Here is a 16,988-nt window from a genome sequence, read left to right on the forward strand (position 1 = left end):
TTTGTTGCCCATCCGTAATTGCCCAGAGGGCAGTTAAGAGTCAACCACATTGCTGTGGGTCTGGAGTCACATGTAGGCCAGACCAAGTAAGGATGGCAGCTTCCTTCTCTAAGGGCCATGAGTGAACCAGATGGGTTTTTCCAAACAATCGACAATAGATTCATGGTCATCACTAGATTCTTAATTCCAGGTATTTATTGAATTCAAATTCCATCAAGTGCTAGAGCCATCCCAGGTCCCCAGAACAATACCACCAGTTCATTGCCTCCCCTGATGTGATTATCCTCCACTCCACTTTCCAGGCTTTCCCAATCACCCTCGATTCCCCTTCCTGATTACAATCTAACTGGGCCTTCAATTAACATCATGAGCCAGCCCCTAGAACCCTCAATGGTAAAGAATTCCACATTTTCACTCCCCTCGGAGAAATGAAATTCCTCCCCATCTCTGTCTTCACCGGGCGACTCTTTATTCTGAGATTACACCCTTTCGTCCTAGAGGGCGGCTATGAAGGTGTTTAGATTAGATTAGATTCCCTACAGTGTGGAAACAGGCCATTCGGCCCAACAAGTCCACACCGCCCTTTGACGTATCCCACCCAGACCCATCCCCATCCCCCTGTAACCCACACACCCCTGAGCACAATGGGCAATTTAGCATGGCCAATCCACCTAGCCTGCACATCTTTGGACTGTAGGAGGGAACTGGAGCACCCGGAGGAAACCCACGCAGACATGGGGAGAATGTGCAAACTCCACACAGACAGTCACCCGAGGCTGGATTCGAACCCAGGTCCATGGTGCTGTGAGGCTGCAGTGCTAACCTCTGAGCCACCGTGCCGCCCCATTTAGCACGCTTCATTGCTCAGGCCTTTGACTATAGGAGTTAGGACACTATGTCAAGGTTGTACAGGACATTGGTGAGGCCTCTTCTGGAGCACTGTGTCCAGTTCTGGTTGAAGGATGTTATTAAACTGGAAAAGGCTCAGGTAAGATGTATCGGGATATTGCTGGGAATGGAGGGTTTGGGTAGGTTATAAGGAGAGACTGGTTGGGAACTGAAACTTTTTCCTTAGGGGCAAAATGGTGACTTCATAGAGATTTAGAAAATCATGAGGGGTTTAGATACGGTGAATAACAAAGGTTTTTTTTCCCCTAAGAGTGGGGAATATCAGGTCTACGGGGCAAATTGTTAAGGTGAGAGGAGAAAAACAGAAAAAGGACATGACAGGCAAATTTTTAAAAACAGAGGGTGTGGTAGGAACTTGCAGAGGAAGTGGTGGATGTGGGTACAATTACAACATCTAAAAGACATTTAGATAAGTTCATGAATAGGAAATATTTGGAGGGATATGGGCCAAGTGCAGGCAGGGGGGAACAAGTTCAGTTTGGGATTATGGTCGGCATAGACTGGTTGGAATGAAGGATCTGTTGCCATGCTAATATGACTCTGTAAGTCTCTGAGAATCTAGCATGTTTCAATAAGGATGCCTCTCATTCATCTAAACTCCAATGACTACAGGCCCGATCGACGCAACCTCTCCTCGTAAGACAGCCCCTCTATACCCGGGATCATGAGTGAATCTTCCCTGGACTGCCACCACAGTGGTCAGTCTATCTCTGCTTGGATACAGGGCCCCAGAAGAGTATTCTAGCCAGTCTGACCAGTGCCTTGCAGTTTAGCAAAACCACTTCTATGCTCTTTTGAGTGAAGGCAAACATTTCATTTATTCCAATAAAAAGCCACCAAACGTCAACTCTGTTTCTCTCACTACAGATGAGTTTCTCCAGCGATTTCAGTTTTTGTTTCATATCTCCAGCAGTTCTCTTTTGTTTGACAGCATTCGCCCTCTCATGGACCTTCCCACACCGCCTCAAAAATTTAACTGGAAATGTTCTGGTGATGTGTTGTCATCTGCGGAGAGTGAAACAGATTTCACTCAGATCAGCTGGTGAAACTGAGATGAGGAAATGATGTTCGGACTTTGATTTCCGAATTGCAACTTTACTGGAGAAGTTCCTCCATTCACTCAGCAACAGTACAACAGTAATTAATATAGCATCTTTGACGAGGTGATATGCCACTCCCTCCCACTTTCTAACCACTTGCAAACTATCTTTTTGAAGGATTCATGCTACATCCTTGGCTCCTTTACTGTACGCCACGCACGCTCTCAACTTGCGCGGCCGACTTTTATTCTCACTCCATTTCCAAATTCGCTGACAAAAGCGCCTTTGCAGATCTCAAAACAACTTTGAGGCAGAATACAGGAAAGAGATAGAGTGCATGGTGTAAAGATCACAATCTCTTCCTCGATGTCAGCAAAATGAAAGAGCTGGCCATCGACTTCAGGAAACAAGATGGAGAGCACCCCAAATCTATGTCAATGGAGCTGAGGTGGAGGTGGTCAAGTTCCTAGCAGTGCCCAATAACCTGTCCTGGTCCATCCACGTTGATACGGTGGTCAAGAAAGCACACCAACACCTCGATTACCTCAGGAGGCTACAGAAATTCAGCACATCCATAAGGATCCTCACAACCTTTACAGATACACTGTAGAAAGCATCCAATCTGGATGCACCATAGCATAGTATGGCAACTCTCTTCCCAAGACTGTCAAAAAAAGCTACTGGGAGTTGTGAATGCAGCCCAGAATATCATGCAAGCCTTCAATCCATTGACTCCATTAATACTTCACACTGCGTCAGGAAGGGGAAACAAAAGACCCATCTCACCCTGGTTATAATCTCTTCTAGCCTCTACAATCAAGCAAAAGATACAAAGCCTTGTATGCAAGCACCATCAGATTCATGAACAGCTTCTTCCCCGCTGATATGAGACTTCTGAGTGGACCTCTCAAACTTTAAATGTAATGTTGATCTCGCTCTCTGTCCACCTTCTCTGCAGCCCTAACATTGTATTCCTAGCTCTGTTCTGGTGCTCTAATGCACTTTGTGTGGTATGATCTGCCTGTAATGCATGCAAAACAAGACTTTTCACTGCACTCACGTACATGCAACAATAATAAATCAATTTCAAAAGAGAATTCAAATCAAGAAGTCCTTTCAAGTCCCTCTAAGAATCTTGTCTGTTTCAATAAGGTCGCCTCTCATTCTTCTAAAGGCCCTGACTTACTCAACCTCTTCTCATTAAGACAGTCCCTCCATCCTTGGGATCAGCCAAATGAGCCTTCTCTGGGCTGCTTCCAACACCGGAAATTGGATTCTCCCAGACAACAACAAGCAAAACAATGGATTTCTCCTGTTCAGTCCAACAATGGAATGTTGGCCACAGGGTGGGAGTTTACGGAGATTCCAGATGGAGCGCAGGGACTGCAGCTCACCCTTACCTTCTTGCGGGCAACAGGGATGGGATGACAAATGCTAGGCCCAGATGCTCGTGTCCCGAGAGCAAATGGGGCCAAAGACTGCACTGCGACACCTCCTCCAGAGGAATAGCTGCTGGCTTCCTCCTAGGCCTGAGGAATCACATTGGCCTGGAAATGTTAACTCTGATTCTCTCTCCACGCATGCTGGAGTTTCATCATGCTAACAGTGCCGGATTCTCACCCTGCGCTCTCTCTCCCAGGAAGCGTTTGACCCCCAAGTTGATGTGCTGATTCCAAAGAAGTCTGAGAGGGGGGAAGTGAGGGTGGGGGAAGAGCAGACTTGCTCCCAGCTCAGAAGCCCTACTCCATCGCCATCTTACCAGAAGATCCAAGATGGCAGCAGCATGGTAGGTAATATTCAGGGCTTTTCAGAGCCTGTCCGCTCCTGGCCAGTGGCATCATTGACTCAAAGTACTTTTTTTCCTTTCTTCTTGACCTTTGAAGGCGGAGTGGTGTCAGTGGGGTGGTGGATCTAACATTGATGGCATGGGCCAGGATTCCTGCTGGCAGTAGTGGTGCCTGGAGCGAGGATGTCTGGTGGCAGGAGGCTTGGATTGGGGACTCCAGGTGGTGGTAAGCCCAGACCCCAGACTCTCGGCTGTGTCAGCGCCTAGTTCAAGGGCTTCTGGTAGCAATATGCCCGGACCTGTTAGGCCTGGAGCTCAACTCTGGTGGCAGTAGGCCCTGGAGCCTGGACTCCTAGTGGTAGTGGGCCCCGGAGCCTGGGCTCGAGTGGCAGTGGGCCGTGGAGCCTGGACTCCTAGTGGCAGTGGGCCCCGGAGCCAGGCTCCGAGTGGCAGCGGGCCCCGGAACCTGGACTCCTGGTGGCAGTGGGCCCCGGAACCTGGATTCCTGGTGGCAGTGGGCCCCGGAACCTGGATTCCTGCTGTAATAAACTTGGAGCCTGGACTGTTGGTGGGGCCTCCTGAGGCCTGAGCGTGTTCATTGCTGTTCGGAGAGCGGGGGGGGGGGACTTCTTGAGGTTCTGAACACAGCAGCTTGGTGGCTCAGTGGTTAGCACTGCTACCTCACAGCTCCAGAGACCTGGGTTCGATTCCACCCTCAGGTGACTATGTCTGTGTGGAGTTTGCATGTTCTCCCCATGTCTGTGTGCGTTTCCTCTGGGTGCTCCGGTTTCCTCCCACAGTCCAAAGATGTGCAGGCTAGGTGGATTGGCCATGCTAAATTGCCCATAGTGTTCAGGGGAGTGTGGTTTATAGGGGGATGGCTCTGGATGGGATGCTTCAAGGGGCGGTGTGGACTTGTTGGGCTGACGGGCCTGTTTCCACACTGTAGAGAACAGGGGATGAAATCTTGCTTCAGTTATTTCTTTTTATCCTGATTGTACCTCAAAATGGTGCCAGAATGTGGCGATGAAACACTTTTCATTTCCAAGAAACACGCGACAATAGATAAATAATTCTTTCAAATGTTTGAGGCCCGAATGTTGCCTTGCCAATGTAAGTACTCGATCGTGTACTTGATCATAGGGAGACAACAACGCAGCAAAAAAGGCACTGACAGGGCTATATGTAGCAGTGGTAGAATCCAATCCTCATACACACGCAAAGATATAGACACACACACACACATACAATCATACACACTCACAAACACACACATACAATCATATACACACACACACGCACGCACACACACACACACACACACACACACACACACACACAAACAAACACACATACAATCATATACACACACGCACATACAATCATACACACTCACAAACACACACACATGCACATACAATCATACACACTCACAAACACACACACATTCACAAACACACACACACACAAAAACATACACACACATTCACAAACACATACACACACACACAAACATACGCACACATTCACAAACACACACACATACAATCATGCACACATACAGACACACACACACACAAACACACACACACACACACACACATCCACAAACACACACACACACACACACATCCACAAACACACACACACACACACACAAACATACACACACATTCACAAACACACACACACAAACACATACGATCACACAAAACGATCTATTCCATCAACATCTGGGGTCAGAAGCTGATCTCGGATGTGGGGTGCCAGTCAATGCTCCTTGTGGGTAACTAACACTGGGCTGTGACTGACTGAGCTGCCCTCTGAAGTGGCAGGCCATGACTCCTGCAATGAATGTCAAGCCTCGGCTGGCATCATCCTCATCCCACAGGGGAGTGAAAGTATTCTGGAAACACGGTCAGGGTCCGGGGGGAGTCAACGTTTCCGGCTCCAGTATGGCCCTCCCGCTCCAACAGGTTCTGGAACTGAATACAGCATCGGTAACCAAATCCGGAATAAGGGCTTGCCCACTGAAGACGGAGATGAACAGGGATTTCTTCTCTCTGAGGGGAGTGAATCTGTGGAATTCTTTACTGCGGAGGGCTATAGGGGCTGGGATATTTACAACTGAGACAGATTTTTAACCAGGAAGCAGAGTTGAGGGGGATAAGTGAGGAAGAGGTCGAAAGCAGATCATTCATTGAACGGTAGAGCGGGCTCGATGGGCTGAATGGCCTACTCGCATTCCTTGGTGGTGCTATTATTTAAATTTAGCCACCCAGCCATTGGTTGGCACCTTAAATCGAGGGAATCATGCTGCCAGCTTTTCCATGTGTGTGTGGGGTGGGGAGGGAGGGAGCATGCGTGGATCAGACATTGCCCTGCGCTGCCCACCATTTCTCTCCGACCTGCACAGGCTTGTTTGATAAGTGGCTGAAGAAACAAATGGAAAATGGCAGATCCCCCAGAATAAGGACCAGAGTTGGACGACGGACGGTGGAATTTAAATTCAGAGCCTATTCATGAATCCATTGTCGATTGTCAGAAAATCCCATCTGGTTCACTAATGTCCTTTAGGGAAGGAAACTGCCATCCTTACCTGGTCTGGGCCTACATGTGGCTCCAGACCCTACAGCAATGTGGCTTGACCTTCCCTCTGGGCAATTAGGGATGGGCAATAAATGCCAGTCTTGCCCTCCTCCTGTGAAGGGATAATTTAAAAGCTATTCCTCCAGGCCCAGAAACAGATGCCTTGCAGAGGCTCAGTGGAGGGTGTGCCTGTGGCGAGGGAAGGTGATGGGGCGGTGAGAGGGTCTCTCAGAGACTCTGCCATTGATCAGTCACATGGTGATGCACATAGTGAAAACCATTGGAGCTGTGGGCATTCTGTGTGTGTGTGCGTGCGCGCGTGTGTGTGTGAGGGCCAGAGAGTGTGTGCATGTGTGTGTGTGTGTGTGTGTGTGTGTGTGTGTGTTAGTTTGTGCATGTGTGTGTGTATGTGTGCGCGCACATGTGTATGTGCATCTGTGAGAGTGTATGACAGTAAGAGTGTATGAGTGATTGAGTGTATGTGAGAGAGAATATGCGCGCGCGCGTGTGTGTGTGTGTGTGTGTGTGTGTGTGTATGTGTGTCTGTGTGTGTGTGTGTGTGTGTGTGTGTGTGCGCGTGTGTGTGTGTGTGTATGTGTGTGACAGAGCATATGAGTGAGTGAATGTACATGTGTAAGACCGTGCGAGTGAGTGAGTGTGTCTGTGTCTGTGGCTGTGCGTGTGTATGAGAGTGTGTGTGAGAATGTGTCACTGTGAATGTGTGAGAGTCTGTGCATGTTTCAATGAATGTGTGTCTGTGTGTTTGTATGAGTGTATGCTTCTATGTGTGTGTGTGAATGTGTGTGTTTCTATGAGTGTGTGTGTGTGTATGTGAGCGTGTGTGTGTGTGTGTGTGTGTGTGTATGTGTGTGTGTGTATGTGAGTGTGTGTGTGTGTGTATGTGTGTGTGTATGTGAGCGTGTGTGTTTGTGTGTGTGTGTGTATGTGTGTGTTTGAGAGTGTGTGTGTGTTTGTGTATGTGTGTGTGTGTGTACGTGTGTGTTTGAGAGTGTGTGTGTGTGTCTTTGTATGTGTGTGTATGTGAGTTTGTGTGTGTGCGTGTTTGTGAATGTGTGTGTCTGTGGACAATGCTCTGCTTCCTGACAGTTGGATATAGGTGGTCAGCACCTTAAAGAATTATTGGATAGTTTCAGAATTTCCCTTTCAATCAGAGAGAACACATGCTTTGATATATTTAAACTCCTTTGAATCCTGCAAAGGAAGACATTCAAGAAGATTGTGACAGGGTTGAGATAGATTAGGCAGTTTAAAACAGATCTGTGTTAAGTCCCTGCTAGATTAACCTGACCTCCAGCAGCATAATCCTCTCATGGGTTTATGTAACCAGGAATGATAACTGTGTTGTGGAGGTGGTTTCTGTATCAAAGGATAGACTTTGGGGCAAACTGTTTTGTAAATTTATGTGGCTGGGGCGGGTTCAAGGCAGTCAGAAGTGCAAGCAACAGTTTACTGTTTATCATCATTCGTGGTGCAGAACATGGGTAATGCTGGAAAAATTCAGTGGGCACCCATAGCATAATTGGTGAGCCTTCCTGCTCCACTGATGGTGCTTGGCCTGCTGTGTTCATCCAGCTCCACACCTTGTTATCTCAGCATAATTGGCAACACTGGTCTGAAGGGAATAGAATATTTATACTGCATGTGCTGAATAGTAGGCAAGTAGAGCAGATTGATAGTTGTTTGCACAGGGAATGCACCAGTGACTGATGACAGACAGTTAACTGCCAGGCTTAGTTTAAATTTTCAACCTGGTAAATTGATAATTGCTGGTCAACATGTTGGCTGAGAAATGGGCCAGTGGATGTGTGCCACCCCTTTTGGTTGGGACGTCATTAGGCACTATCTCCATGGCAATACCTCTTACCAAATTTTGTTGAGGCATTGCTACAGAGATAGGGCCCATTGATGTCCCAAAGAAGTGGCAAACATATTGACCAATCAGCAGCAAGCTACCTAGTATCTACCTGACAATGTGAGAAATTACCCTGCTATGTCCTGTACAGGAAGAGCACGACAAATCCAACCCAGAAAATTCGTATCCCATCAGCCTCCCCTCGACCATCAGGAAAGTGATGAAGGTGTCACTGACAGAGCTATCAAACAGCACCTACTCAGCAATAACCTGCTCAGTGACACCCAATTTGGGTTCCGCCAGGGCCACTCAGCTCCTGACCTCATCACAGCCTTGGCTCAAACATGGACAGAAGAGCTGAATTCCAGAGGGTGAGGGGAGACTGACAGCCCTCGACATCAAGGCTGCATTCGACCGAGTGTGGCATCAAGGAGCCCTGGCAAAACTGGAATCGATGCGTATCGGGGGGCAAACTCTCTGATGGTTGGAGTCAGAACTAACACAGAGGAAGATGGTCATGGTTATTGGAGGTTAATCATCTCAGCTCCAGGATATCTCTGCAGGAGCTCCTCAGGGTGGTGTCCCAGGCCCAACCATCTTCAGCTGCTTCATCCATGACCTCCCTCCATCGTAAGGTCAGAGGTGTCGATGTTCGCTGATGTTTGCACCATGTTCAGCACCATCCATGACACCCCAGATGCTGAAGCAGTCCGTGTTCACACGCAACAAGATGTGGACAATATCCAGGCTCGTGGCTGACGATTGGCAAATAGCTTTCATGTCACACTAATGCCAGGCTATGCCCATCACCATTAAGGGACAATACAACCATCACCCCTTGACACTCACTGGTGTTGCAATCATTGTATACCACCGCAACCCCCCCCTCAACCCCCACCCCCACTATCAACATCCTGAGGGTTGTCATTGACCAGAATCTGAACTGGACTCACCACATAAACGCACTGGCTACAACAGCAGGTCAGAGGCTGGGAATCCCGCCGCGAGTAACTCCCCTCCTGACTCCGCAAAACCTGTCCCACCATCAGCAAGGCACAAGTCAGGAATGTGATGTCATATTCACCTGTCGAGCTTCTCGAGTGTTATTGGAGCTGCCCCCATCTCGGGCAAGTGGTGGGGGGGGGTATTCCATCACCCTCCTGACTTGTCGATGGTGGGACAGGCTGAGGGGGCCGAGGGAGTCGGTGGGGCGGGGGGGGGGGGACAGGGGTAGTTACTTACTGCAGGATTCCCAGCCTTATCTTTTGATCTGAGTAGCTGTTCTAGAAGCTGCTTCCTTTAGTGGTGTCTCCCTTGTGTAAGTCAGTGCAGGGAAAATAATTACCTAGGCTGTTCTTCAAGTAGAACAAGGTGTACTGAAATTGCGCCCACTTTAACATAATCCAACTGCTTTCGTGTTTTACTTGGGAACACACTGTGTCAGATATGGTGCCAGCCTTTCACTGCTTGCAGAGCAAATACAGCTGGATAAAATGGCACACAGTTTTAGCGCTCTCCTGGGCGACCTGAGGCCGGTGGGTGTGCATTCCCCAGCCTTGACGAAAGGGGTGGCCTCTCCCCAATGAAATCTTCAGGCCCTTGCTGCCACATCCATTCACCTCTCATGGAAACTCATACTTCAGCATCACATGCTGCATGCTTCCACCTAAGAACTCCTGTGTTTGGTGGCTTCATCAGGTTGACACCTTATTTTTGGATATGCATGGCATGCCCTCCTGCACTCTCCATTAACAGCCAAGCTGCAATGTCTGACAGGGCAGTGTGATCTGAGGTAAAAAAAAACACACACACACACACACACACACACACACACACACACACACACACACACACACAGGGCAGTGTGAGTCTGAGCTACACACACATGTGCACAGGGAGACAAGGCAGTGTGGGACTGAGCTACACACACACACAGAGACAGGGCAGTGTGGGTCTGAGCCACACACACACACACACACACACACACACACACACACACACACACAGGGAGACACAGCAGTGTGGGTCTGAGACACACACACACACACACACACACACACAAACACACACACACACACACAGACAGGGCAGTGTGGGTCTGAGACACACACACACACACACACACACACACACACACACAGAGGGAGACACAGCAGTGTGAGTCTGAGCCACACACACACACACACACACACACACACGGAGACACAGCAGTGTGGGTCTGAGACACACACACACACACACACACACACAAACACACACACACACACACACACACACAGACAGGGCAGTGTGGGTCTGAGCCACACACACACACAGAGACAAAAACTGCCCCGTCTCCCTCTGCGTGTGTGTCTGTCTGTCTCTGTGTGTTTAGTGCAGATTCACACTGCCCTGTCTCCATCGGTGTGTGTGTGTGTGTGTGTGTGTGTGTGTGTGTATCTCAGATCCACACTGCCCTGTCTCCGTGTGTGTGTGTGTGTGTGTGTGTGTAGCTGAGATCCACACTGCCCTGTCTGTGTGTGTGTGTGTAGCTCAGACCCACACTGCCCTGTCTCCCTCTGTGTGTGTGTTTGTGTGTGTGTGTGTGTAGCTGAGATCCACACTGCCCTGTCCCACCCCCGCGTGTGTGTAGCTCAGACCCACACTGCCCTGTCACCCCCCCCCGTGTGTGTGTGTGTGTAGCTCAGACCCACACTGCCCTGTCTCCCTCTGTGTGTGTGTGTGTGTAGCTCAGACCTTACCCAGCCTGCTGTTTTCCCATTTAAAAGCAGCACGCTGGCCGTGTAGGACTGCTGGCGGATCAGCTGGGGAGCAGCTCATCCCTCCCGGAGGCGAATGAGGAACTGAGAAACGCTGTGCTCACAGGCACACCCCCAGCCGTGCGCCAATGGGCAGAGAGAAGGAGGGAGAGAGAGAGAGAGAGAGATGCGGAGTAAGATGCAGTGACGCCAGCACTAGAGAGGTTGGGTATTGCGAGAGGATGGGAAAGCCTGTTTGAACGCACGTTGCACTCTGAGACCGAGAGAGAGAGAGAGGGAGGACTATATCAGACCTTACGCACTCACACACCCTCCCAGTCAGTGAACATACAGAGGCATCTCTTTTCCGGCAGCAAACTTCCAGCTTCTCACCCAGAGATAACTTGTCACCCTCTGGTCTGCAGCAGGTTAAATATGATCGCCTCTCATCTCCTGGCTTATTACTTCACGGAGCTAAAGCATGACCAGGTCCAGAAGGTAAGACAGCGTCTTATCCTTTAAAACGTCTCAACATTCTCATCCTTCAAGTTTCATTTCTGACTAGGTGGGTAGCCACCCACTTTCAAAGTGTAATTGGGAGGGGAGGGGGTAAAGATGGGCGTGAGATGGGAAGAGTTGGGGGTGGGAAAGGAGTGTCGGCTCTCAAGAAGTGTTTTGAAAAGCGATCTTGGCTCGCTTGGGAAGGAGTCACCTATCGATTGCGAAAAAGGGGACGAATTGAGTCAAACTTTGAGCAAGGTTGTTGGTGCGAAATGAAGTTGGGGGGAGTGGGAGGGGATTCCCCCCCTCTCTGTTCGTCTGGCCATGTGCTACAGTACTCATTTTATGCATCAGGAATGACTGATAAGGATGCGTGTATGTGTGTGTGTGTGTGTGAGACAGCGTGAGTGTGTATGTGCGTGTTTGTAAATGTGTGTGTGTATGTGTGTGCGTGTGTGTATGTATGTGTGTGTGTGTGTGCGTGTGTGTGAGCGTGAGTGTGAGCGTGTGTGTGTGTGTGCGTATGTGTGTGTGTGAGACAGTGTGTGCGTGTGTGTGTGCGTGTGTGTGTGAGCGTGTGTGTGAGCGTGTGTGTGTGTGTGTGTGTGTGAGAGAGTGTGTGTGTGTGTGTGTGTGTGTGTGCGCCTGGAGTCCTGTGACTTGAGAGCTGGCTTCTTCAATTCTACCTCTCTTCCTGGAAGGGAGAACTGATTCTCTGCATCAGTTCTGCAAAAGTTGTTTCTGGTTGAACAAGGCAGTCATCTGCCCTCGCAGGAGGTTATGACAGTCTTAAGACTCTGAAGAGATAGGGGTAGGAATTGACTATTCAGCTCCTCTCCGCCATTCAGTTATGGCTGATCCCACATTCCTCACATCCGTTTTCCTGCCTGTTTTTCCCCTGTGATTCCCTGACTGATCAAGAACGTATCAATCCCGGCCTTAAACAAACCACAAGGACTCTGCCCTGCACAGTTTTCTGCGGAAAGGAGTTCCTGACCCTCCGATAAAAGAAATTCCTCCTCATTTCGGTCTTCACTTGGCATCCCCTTTATTCTGAGGCTGGGCCCTCTAGTACTAGACTCTCCCACGAGGAGAAACATCAACCCCGTCAAAATCTTTCAATGAGATTGCCTTTCGCTCTCCTAAACTCCAGTGAGTAGAGTCCCAACCTGTTTAACCTTGGCTCATAAGGCAAGCCCTCCCTACTTGGCAGTTATTGGCACACCAGTGGTGCCCTTACCACATGATGGCTAGGGGGCGATAAAGTGACCACTTGACATCTCGCTGATGGTGTCTATCTGAGTTAACCCCTATCAATCCCCGTGACATTGCCAGCTCGTAACCTACTCCTGCTCACAAACTCGGAAAGAGCAGAGCTTACCGAGACTGGAGCTTTCACCATGAACAAACTTGGTGGATTTGGAGTGGGCTGTCACTGGGGATTGGCTTTCATTGACTGTCATAGCCGTCCCCTTAGTGGAAGATGTTGAAGCAATAGCTTTCCTGGCCATAACATCCTAGCGGGACTCTGTTAGCATTTGGTGGGGCGGGGTGGGGGGGGGAGCGAAATTGTGGGCTTTAGCATTGCAGATGGTGGGCTGTGTACCGGGGGGGGGGGGGTGTGAGTGTTTATCAAAGTGCCCCCCGCCAAGAAGTCTCTGAATGTCCCATTTGAAGGTAAAACAAAGAACAGTGGAACGAGACCAGAAATCTTGTGGGAGAGGGTCTGTCTGGTGAGGCTGGGGAACACTGCACCAACAGATTGAAGCACAGCTTCTTCCTCACTGTTATCAGACTTACAAACAGACCTCTCATACATTAGAATTGCTTCTCCTCTGCACCTTCTCTGGAACACTTTATTTTATTGACGCACGTGTGCAGGCTGTGATGTGCCTGGTTGGAACACAAACAATACTTGTCATTGTGTTTCAGGACAGAGGACAGCAATAAAATTGACAGTTGGTTTCCCAATTCCTGTGATCCTCTGATCAAGGTCACCTCCTTAGCCTTAAGAAGAGCTTTTCCAGTCAATCCAATTCGTGAAAATCCCTGGAACCGAGCCAGGAGAGACTAGGTGTCCTTCATAAAACAGACGAGCCCAGGATTGGCAGCACACAACTGAAACTTTGTCAGCTTTTTAGAGAGAAATGTTGTCACGCCTCTCGTCCTGACTGCTCCACACGTCACCCAACTCCTTTCTGCTTGTACACGTCACCCAACTCCTTTCTGTAACCTGTCCCACTGCTTCTAAGAGGATCCCCCTCGTTCTCACACACCACCCCACCACCCTCCGGATACAACGCATCATCCTCCGACACTTCGGCCATCTACAATCCGACCCCACCACCCAAGACATGTTTCCATCCCCACCCCTGTCTGCTTTCCGGAGAGACCACTCTCTCCGTGACTCCCTTGTTCGCTCCACACTGCCCTCCAACCCCACCACACCCAGCACCTTCCCCTGCAACCGCAGGAAATGCTACACTTGCCCCCACACCTCCTCCCTCACCCCCATCCCAGGCCCCAGGATGACCTTCCATATTAAGCAGATGTTCACCTGCACATCTGCCAATGTGGTATACTGTATCCATTGTACACGGTGTTGCTACCTCTACATTGGGGAAACCAAGCGGAGGCTTGGGGACCGCTTTGCAGAACACCTCCGCTTGGTTCGCAATAAACAACTGCACCTCCCAATCGCGAACCATTTTAACTCCACCTCCCATTCCTCAGATGACATGTCCATCATGGGCCTCCTGCAGTGCCACAATGATGCCACCCGAAGGTTGCAGGAACAGCAACTCAAATTCCGCTTGGGAACCCTGCAGCCCAATGGTATCAATGTGGACTTCACCAGCTTCAAAATCTCTCCTTCCCCCACCGCATCCCAAAACCAGCCCAGTTTATCCCCTCCCCCCACTGCATCCCAAAACCAGCCCAGCCTGTCTCTGCCTCCCTAACGTGTTCTTCCTCTCACCCATCCCTTCTTCCCACCTCAAGCCGCACCTCCATTTCCTGCCTACTAACCTCATCCCACCTCCTTGACCCGTCCGTCTTCCCTGGACTGACCTATCCCCTCCCTACCTCCCCACCTATACTCTCCTCTCCACCTATCTTCTTTTCTCTCCATCTTCGGTCCGCCTCCCCCCTCTCCCTATTTATTCCAGAATCCTCTCCCCGTCCCCCTCTCTGATGAAGGTTCTAGGCCTGAAACATCAGCTTTTGTGCTCCTGAGATGCTGCTTGGCCTGCTGTGTTCATCCAGCTCCACACTTTGTTATCTTGGATTCTCCTGCAACTGCAGTTCCCATTACCACTGCTTCTATTCCTTTGCCACATTAACACCCTCGGGACGACCTGCATCCTGTTTGATTAGTAGATTGGCTCACTTGGTTGCTGTGAATCTCTCTACACCTTCTGCCTCCTCAGATTGTATTCCGAATGTTGCCCGCAATCCGTTCTCGATCCTGTCCCCGTTCCAAGATGCAGAAACCTGAGGAAAAGTATTTTCCCCCTAGAGGCTGGTGGGGAATCTGGAACTCACTGCCCATAAGGGCAGGAGAGGCAGGAACCCCCATCCCACTGAAGAAGGATTTAGATGGGCACTCACCATGTCAAGGCTGTGGGCTGGGAAACGGGGATCGGAGTAGCGAGGTGGTTAGCACTGATGGCCCAGTTCGTTAGACATATTCAAGAGGGAGCTGGATGTGGCCCTTGTGGGAGCGGGAGATATGAAACTGCATGATCATATGGAAAGGTGGCGCAAGCTGGATGGGCCGAATGGTCTACTCCCGCATTTATTTTTCTGCACTGTGCTGTGTCAGACCCCTTTTGGAAATCTGTACCCTTAGCTTACAGTGTCCTCACTTCCTGCCCCTCATTATTGACCTGGAGCATTGACCAGCAAGACAGCTCGAGTGCTGTGACTCTCAGTCTGTGTCCATTGTGCTCCTCAGTTCCTTCCTGTCTCACTGCAATAGATATGTCTACACTTCTGCTCCCAGCTGCTACTGCAAAGCAACCCCATAATTGATACTCTTGGCAGCTTTGATTCTTTTCACTCCTTTTGCTACATTTGAAGTTGCATTTCCTCTCCTGAGCTTTACCTGTTTTCGAGAGAAAAACTGGGACATTTGCCAAGGAATATTTCCATTCCGGAAGAGCTTGTGATATCAGTGTGTCATCCATGAGAGATAACCGGAGAGAGAATTTCCTTCTATCTCTGAGCTGATTATTGCTGGCTGTAAACCTTTCGCTTAGATTTGCTTGCACAAGAGCAGCCTGTGATTTGGAATAGTTTGGCACAGGACTTTAGCCCGACCAGCCTGTGCTGCCCCAAGTCTCAAGTTGTTGATAGTACACCCTGCTGCGACAGAGAGGTGGAGGGAGTGGGGTATTTGTGGATGGGGGGCTAATCAAGTGGGGGGCTGCTCTGTCCCTGGATGGTGTCAAGCTTCTTGAGTGTTGTTGGAGCTGCCCTCATCCAGGCAAGTGGGGGATATTCCATCACATTCCTGACTTGGGCCTTGTCGATGGTGGGGCAGACTTTGGGGAGGGGGGGTGGTGAGGAGTTACTCGCTGCAGTATTCCCAGCCTTTGATCCGCCACGGTCTTTGTTTGGCAAATCCAATTGTGTTTCTGGTCAGGGTACACTTTGAGAGTGAAACCCATCTCTGGGAGGTGTTACACAGGCTGATGTCATGACGTTACACCTTCCTGCGATGATTACAATGTAACTATGATAACTTTGTTTCGTACAAGATGCTTGATCTCCTCATCGCTCTCAGCAGTGACTCAGGTAGACAAACGGATGAATATTAATAGTTACGAGAGCCTCTAATTAGTGTGTTCCAGTGTCAGGGACATCTCTGGTGCGCACTTGACATTCATTGAGCGGTGAACCAGGGTGAGCTTGCCATTATAATCACCGTCTGCTAATCAAACACAGCGTCAGTGAATTTGCGTCTGATCGTGCTTTGTCCAAAGTGACTCCCACTTGGCGTGCACCCTGTCACGTACCATCTGATGCCCGTAGTGGATTTTGTATCTCACAGTCAGCAGCCATCCCCTGATTTGAATGATCTCAGAGTCCCAAGGTCGAATCTAAAGGTTTCATCACTGACCTCGTAAATGAGGATGTTCTGATTTCGAGATGAGCTGATTGCAGTCTTGTGCAATCTTAACTAATCGGCTTCCTGACATTGAAATCGAAGGGCCCTAGCTCTGCAAACTGAACACCGCCCTCCCTTCCCCCTCTCACCCCTTGCACACTGCCTTCTCCAGGGCTGTCCATCCATGCTGCCCAGCAGAATGGCGCTGATGATGCCCACAGGGTTCCCCGGTCCTTCTGCCCGATGCTGTCCCATTGGGCAAGCTCTTCCCTCTGTTTCTGTCAATTTGCAGTGGTGTGGGAGGGGATGATCTGGTCATTTTCATTTGATTCTGAGTGAGGAGGGAAGGAGACAGATTTACAGAGATGGAGAGAAAGAGAGAGAGAGAGAGGGATGTGTGAACAGAGAGAAAAGAAAGAAGAGGGGCAGAGAGAGAAAGAAA

At 49.7% G+C, this 16,988-nt stretch overlaps 1 protein-coding gene across 2 annotated transcripts in view; it reads left to right on the forward strand.

The window, feature by feature from the left end:
• The first annotated feature begins 11,128 nt into the window (after nt 1-11,128).
• hk2 (hexokinase 2) overlaps nt 11,129-16,988 on the forward strand; it is a 53,112-nt gene continuing 47,252 nt past the window's right edge. For both annotated transcript variants that reach the window (XM_048523128.2, XM_048523129.2), the window contains exon 1: nt 11,129-11,433. In XM_048523128.2, coding sequence (XP_048379085.2) covers nt 11,371-11,433 — 63 coding nt within the window. In that variant the 5' untranslated portion in view covers nt 11,129-11,370. The remainder of the gene's footprint in view (nt 11,434-16,988) is intronic.

This window comes from Stegostoma tigrinum, chromosome 40 (assembly GCF_030684315.1).
Source record: "Stegostoma tigrinum isolate sSteTig4 chromosome 40, sSteTig4.hap1, whole genome shotgun sequence".
NCBI classification, from domain to species: domain Eukaryota; kingdom Metazoa; phylum Chordata; class Chondrichthyes; order Orectolobiformes; family Stegostomatidae; genus Stegostoma; species Stegostoma tigrinum.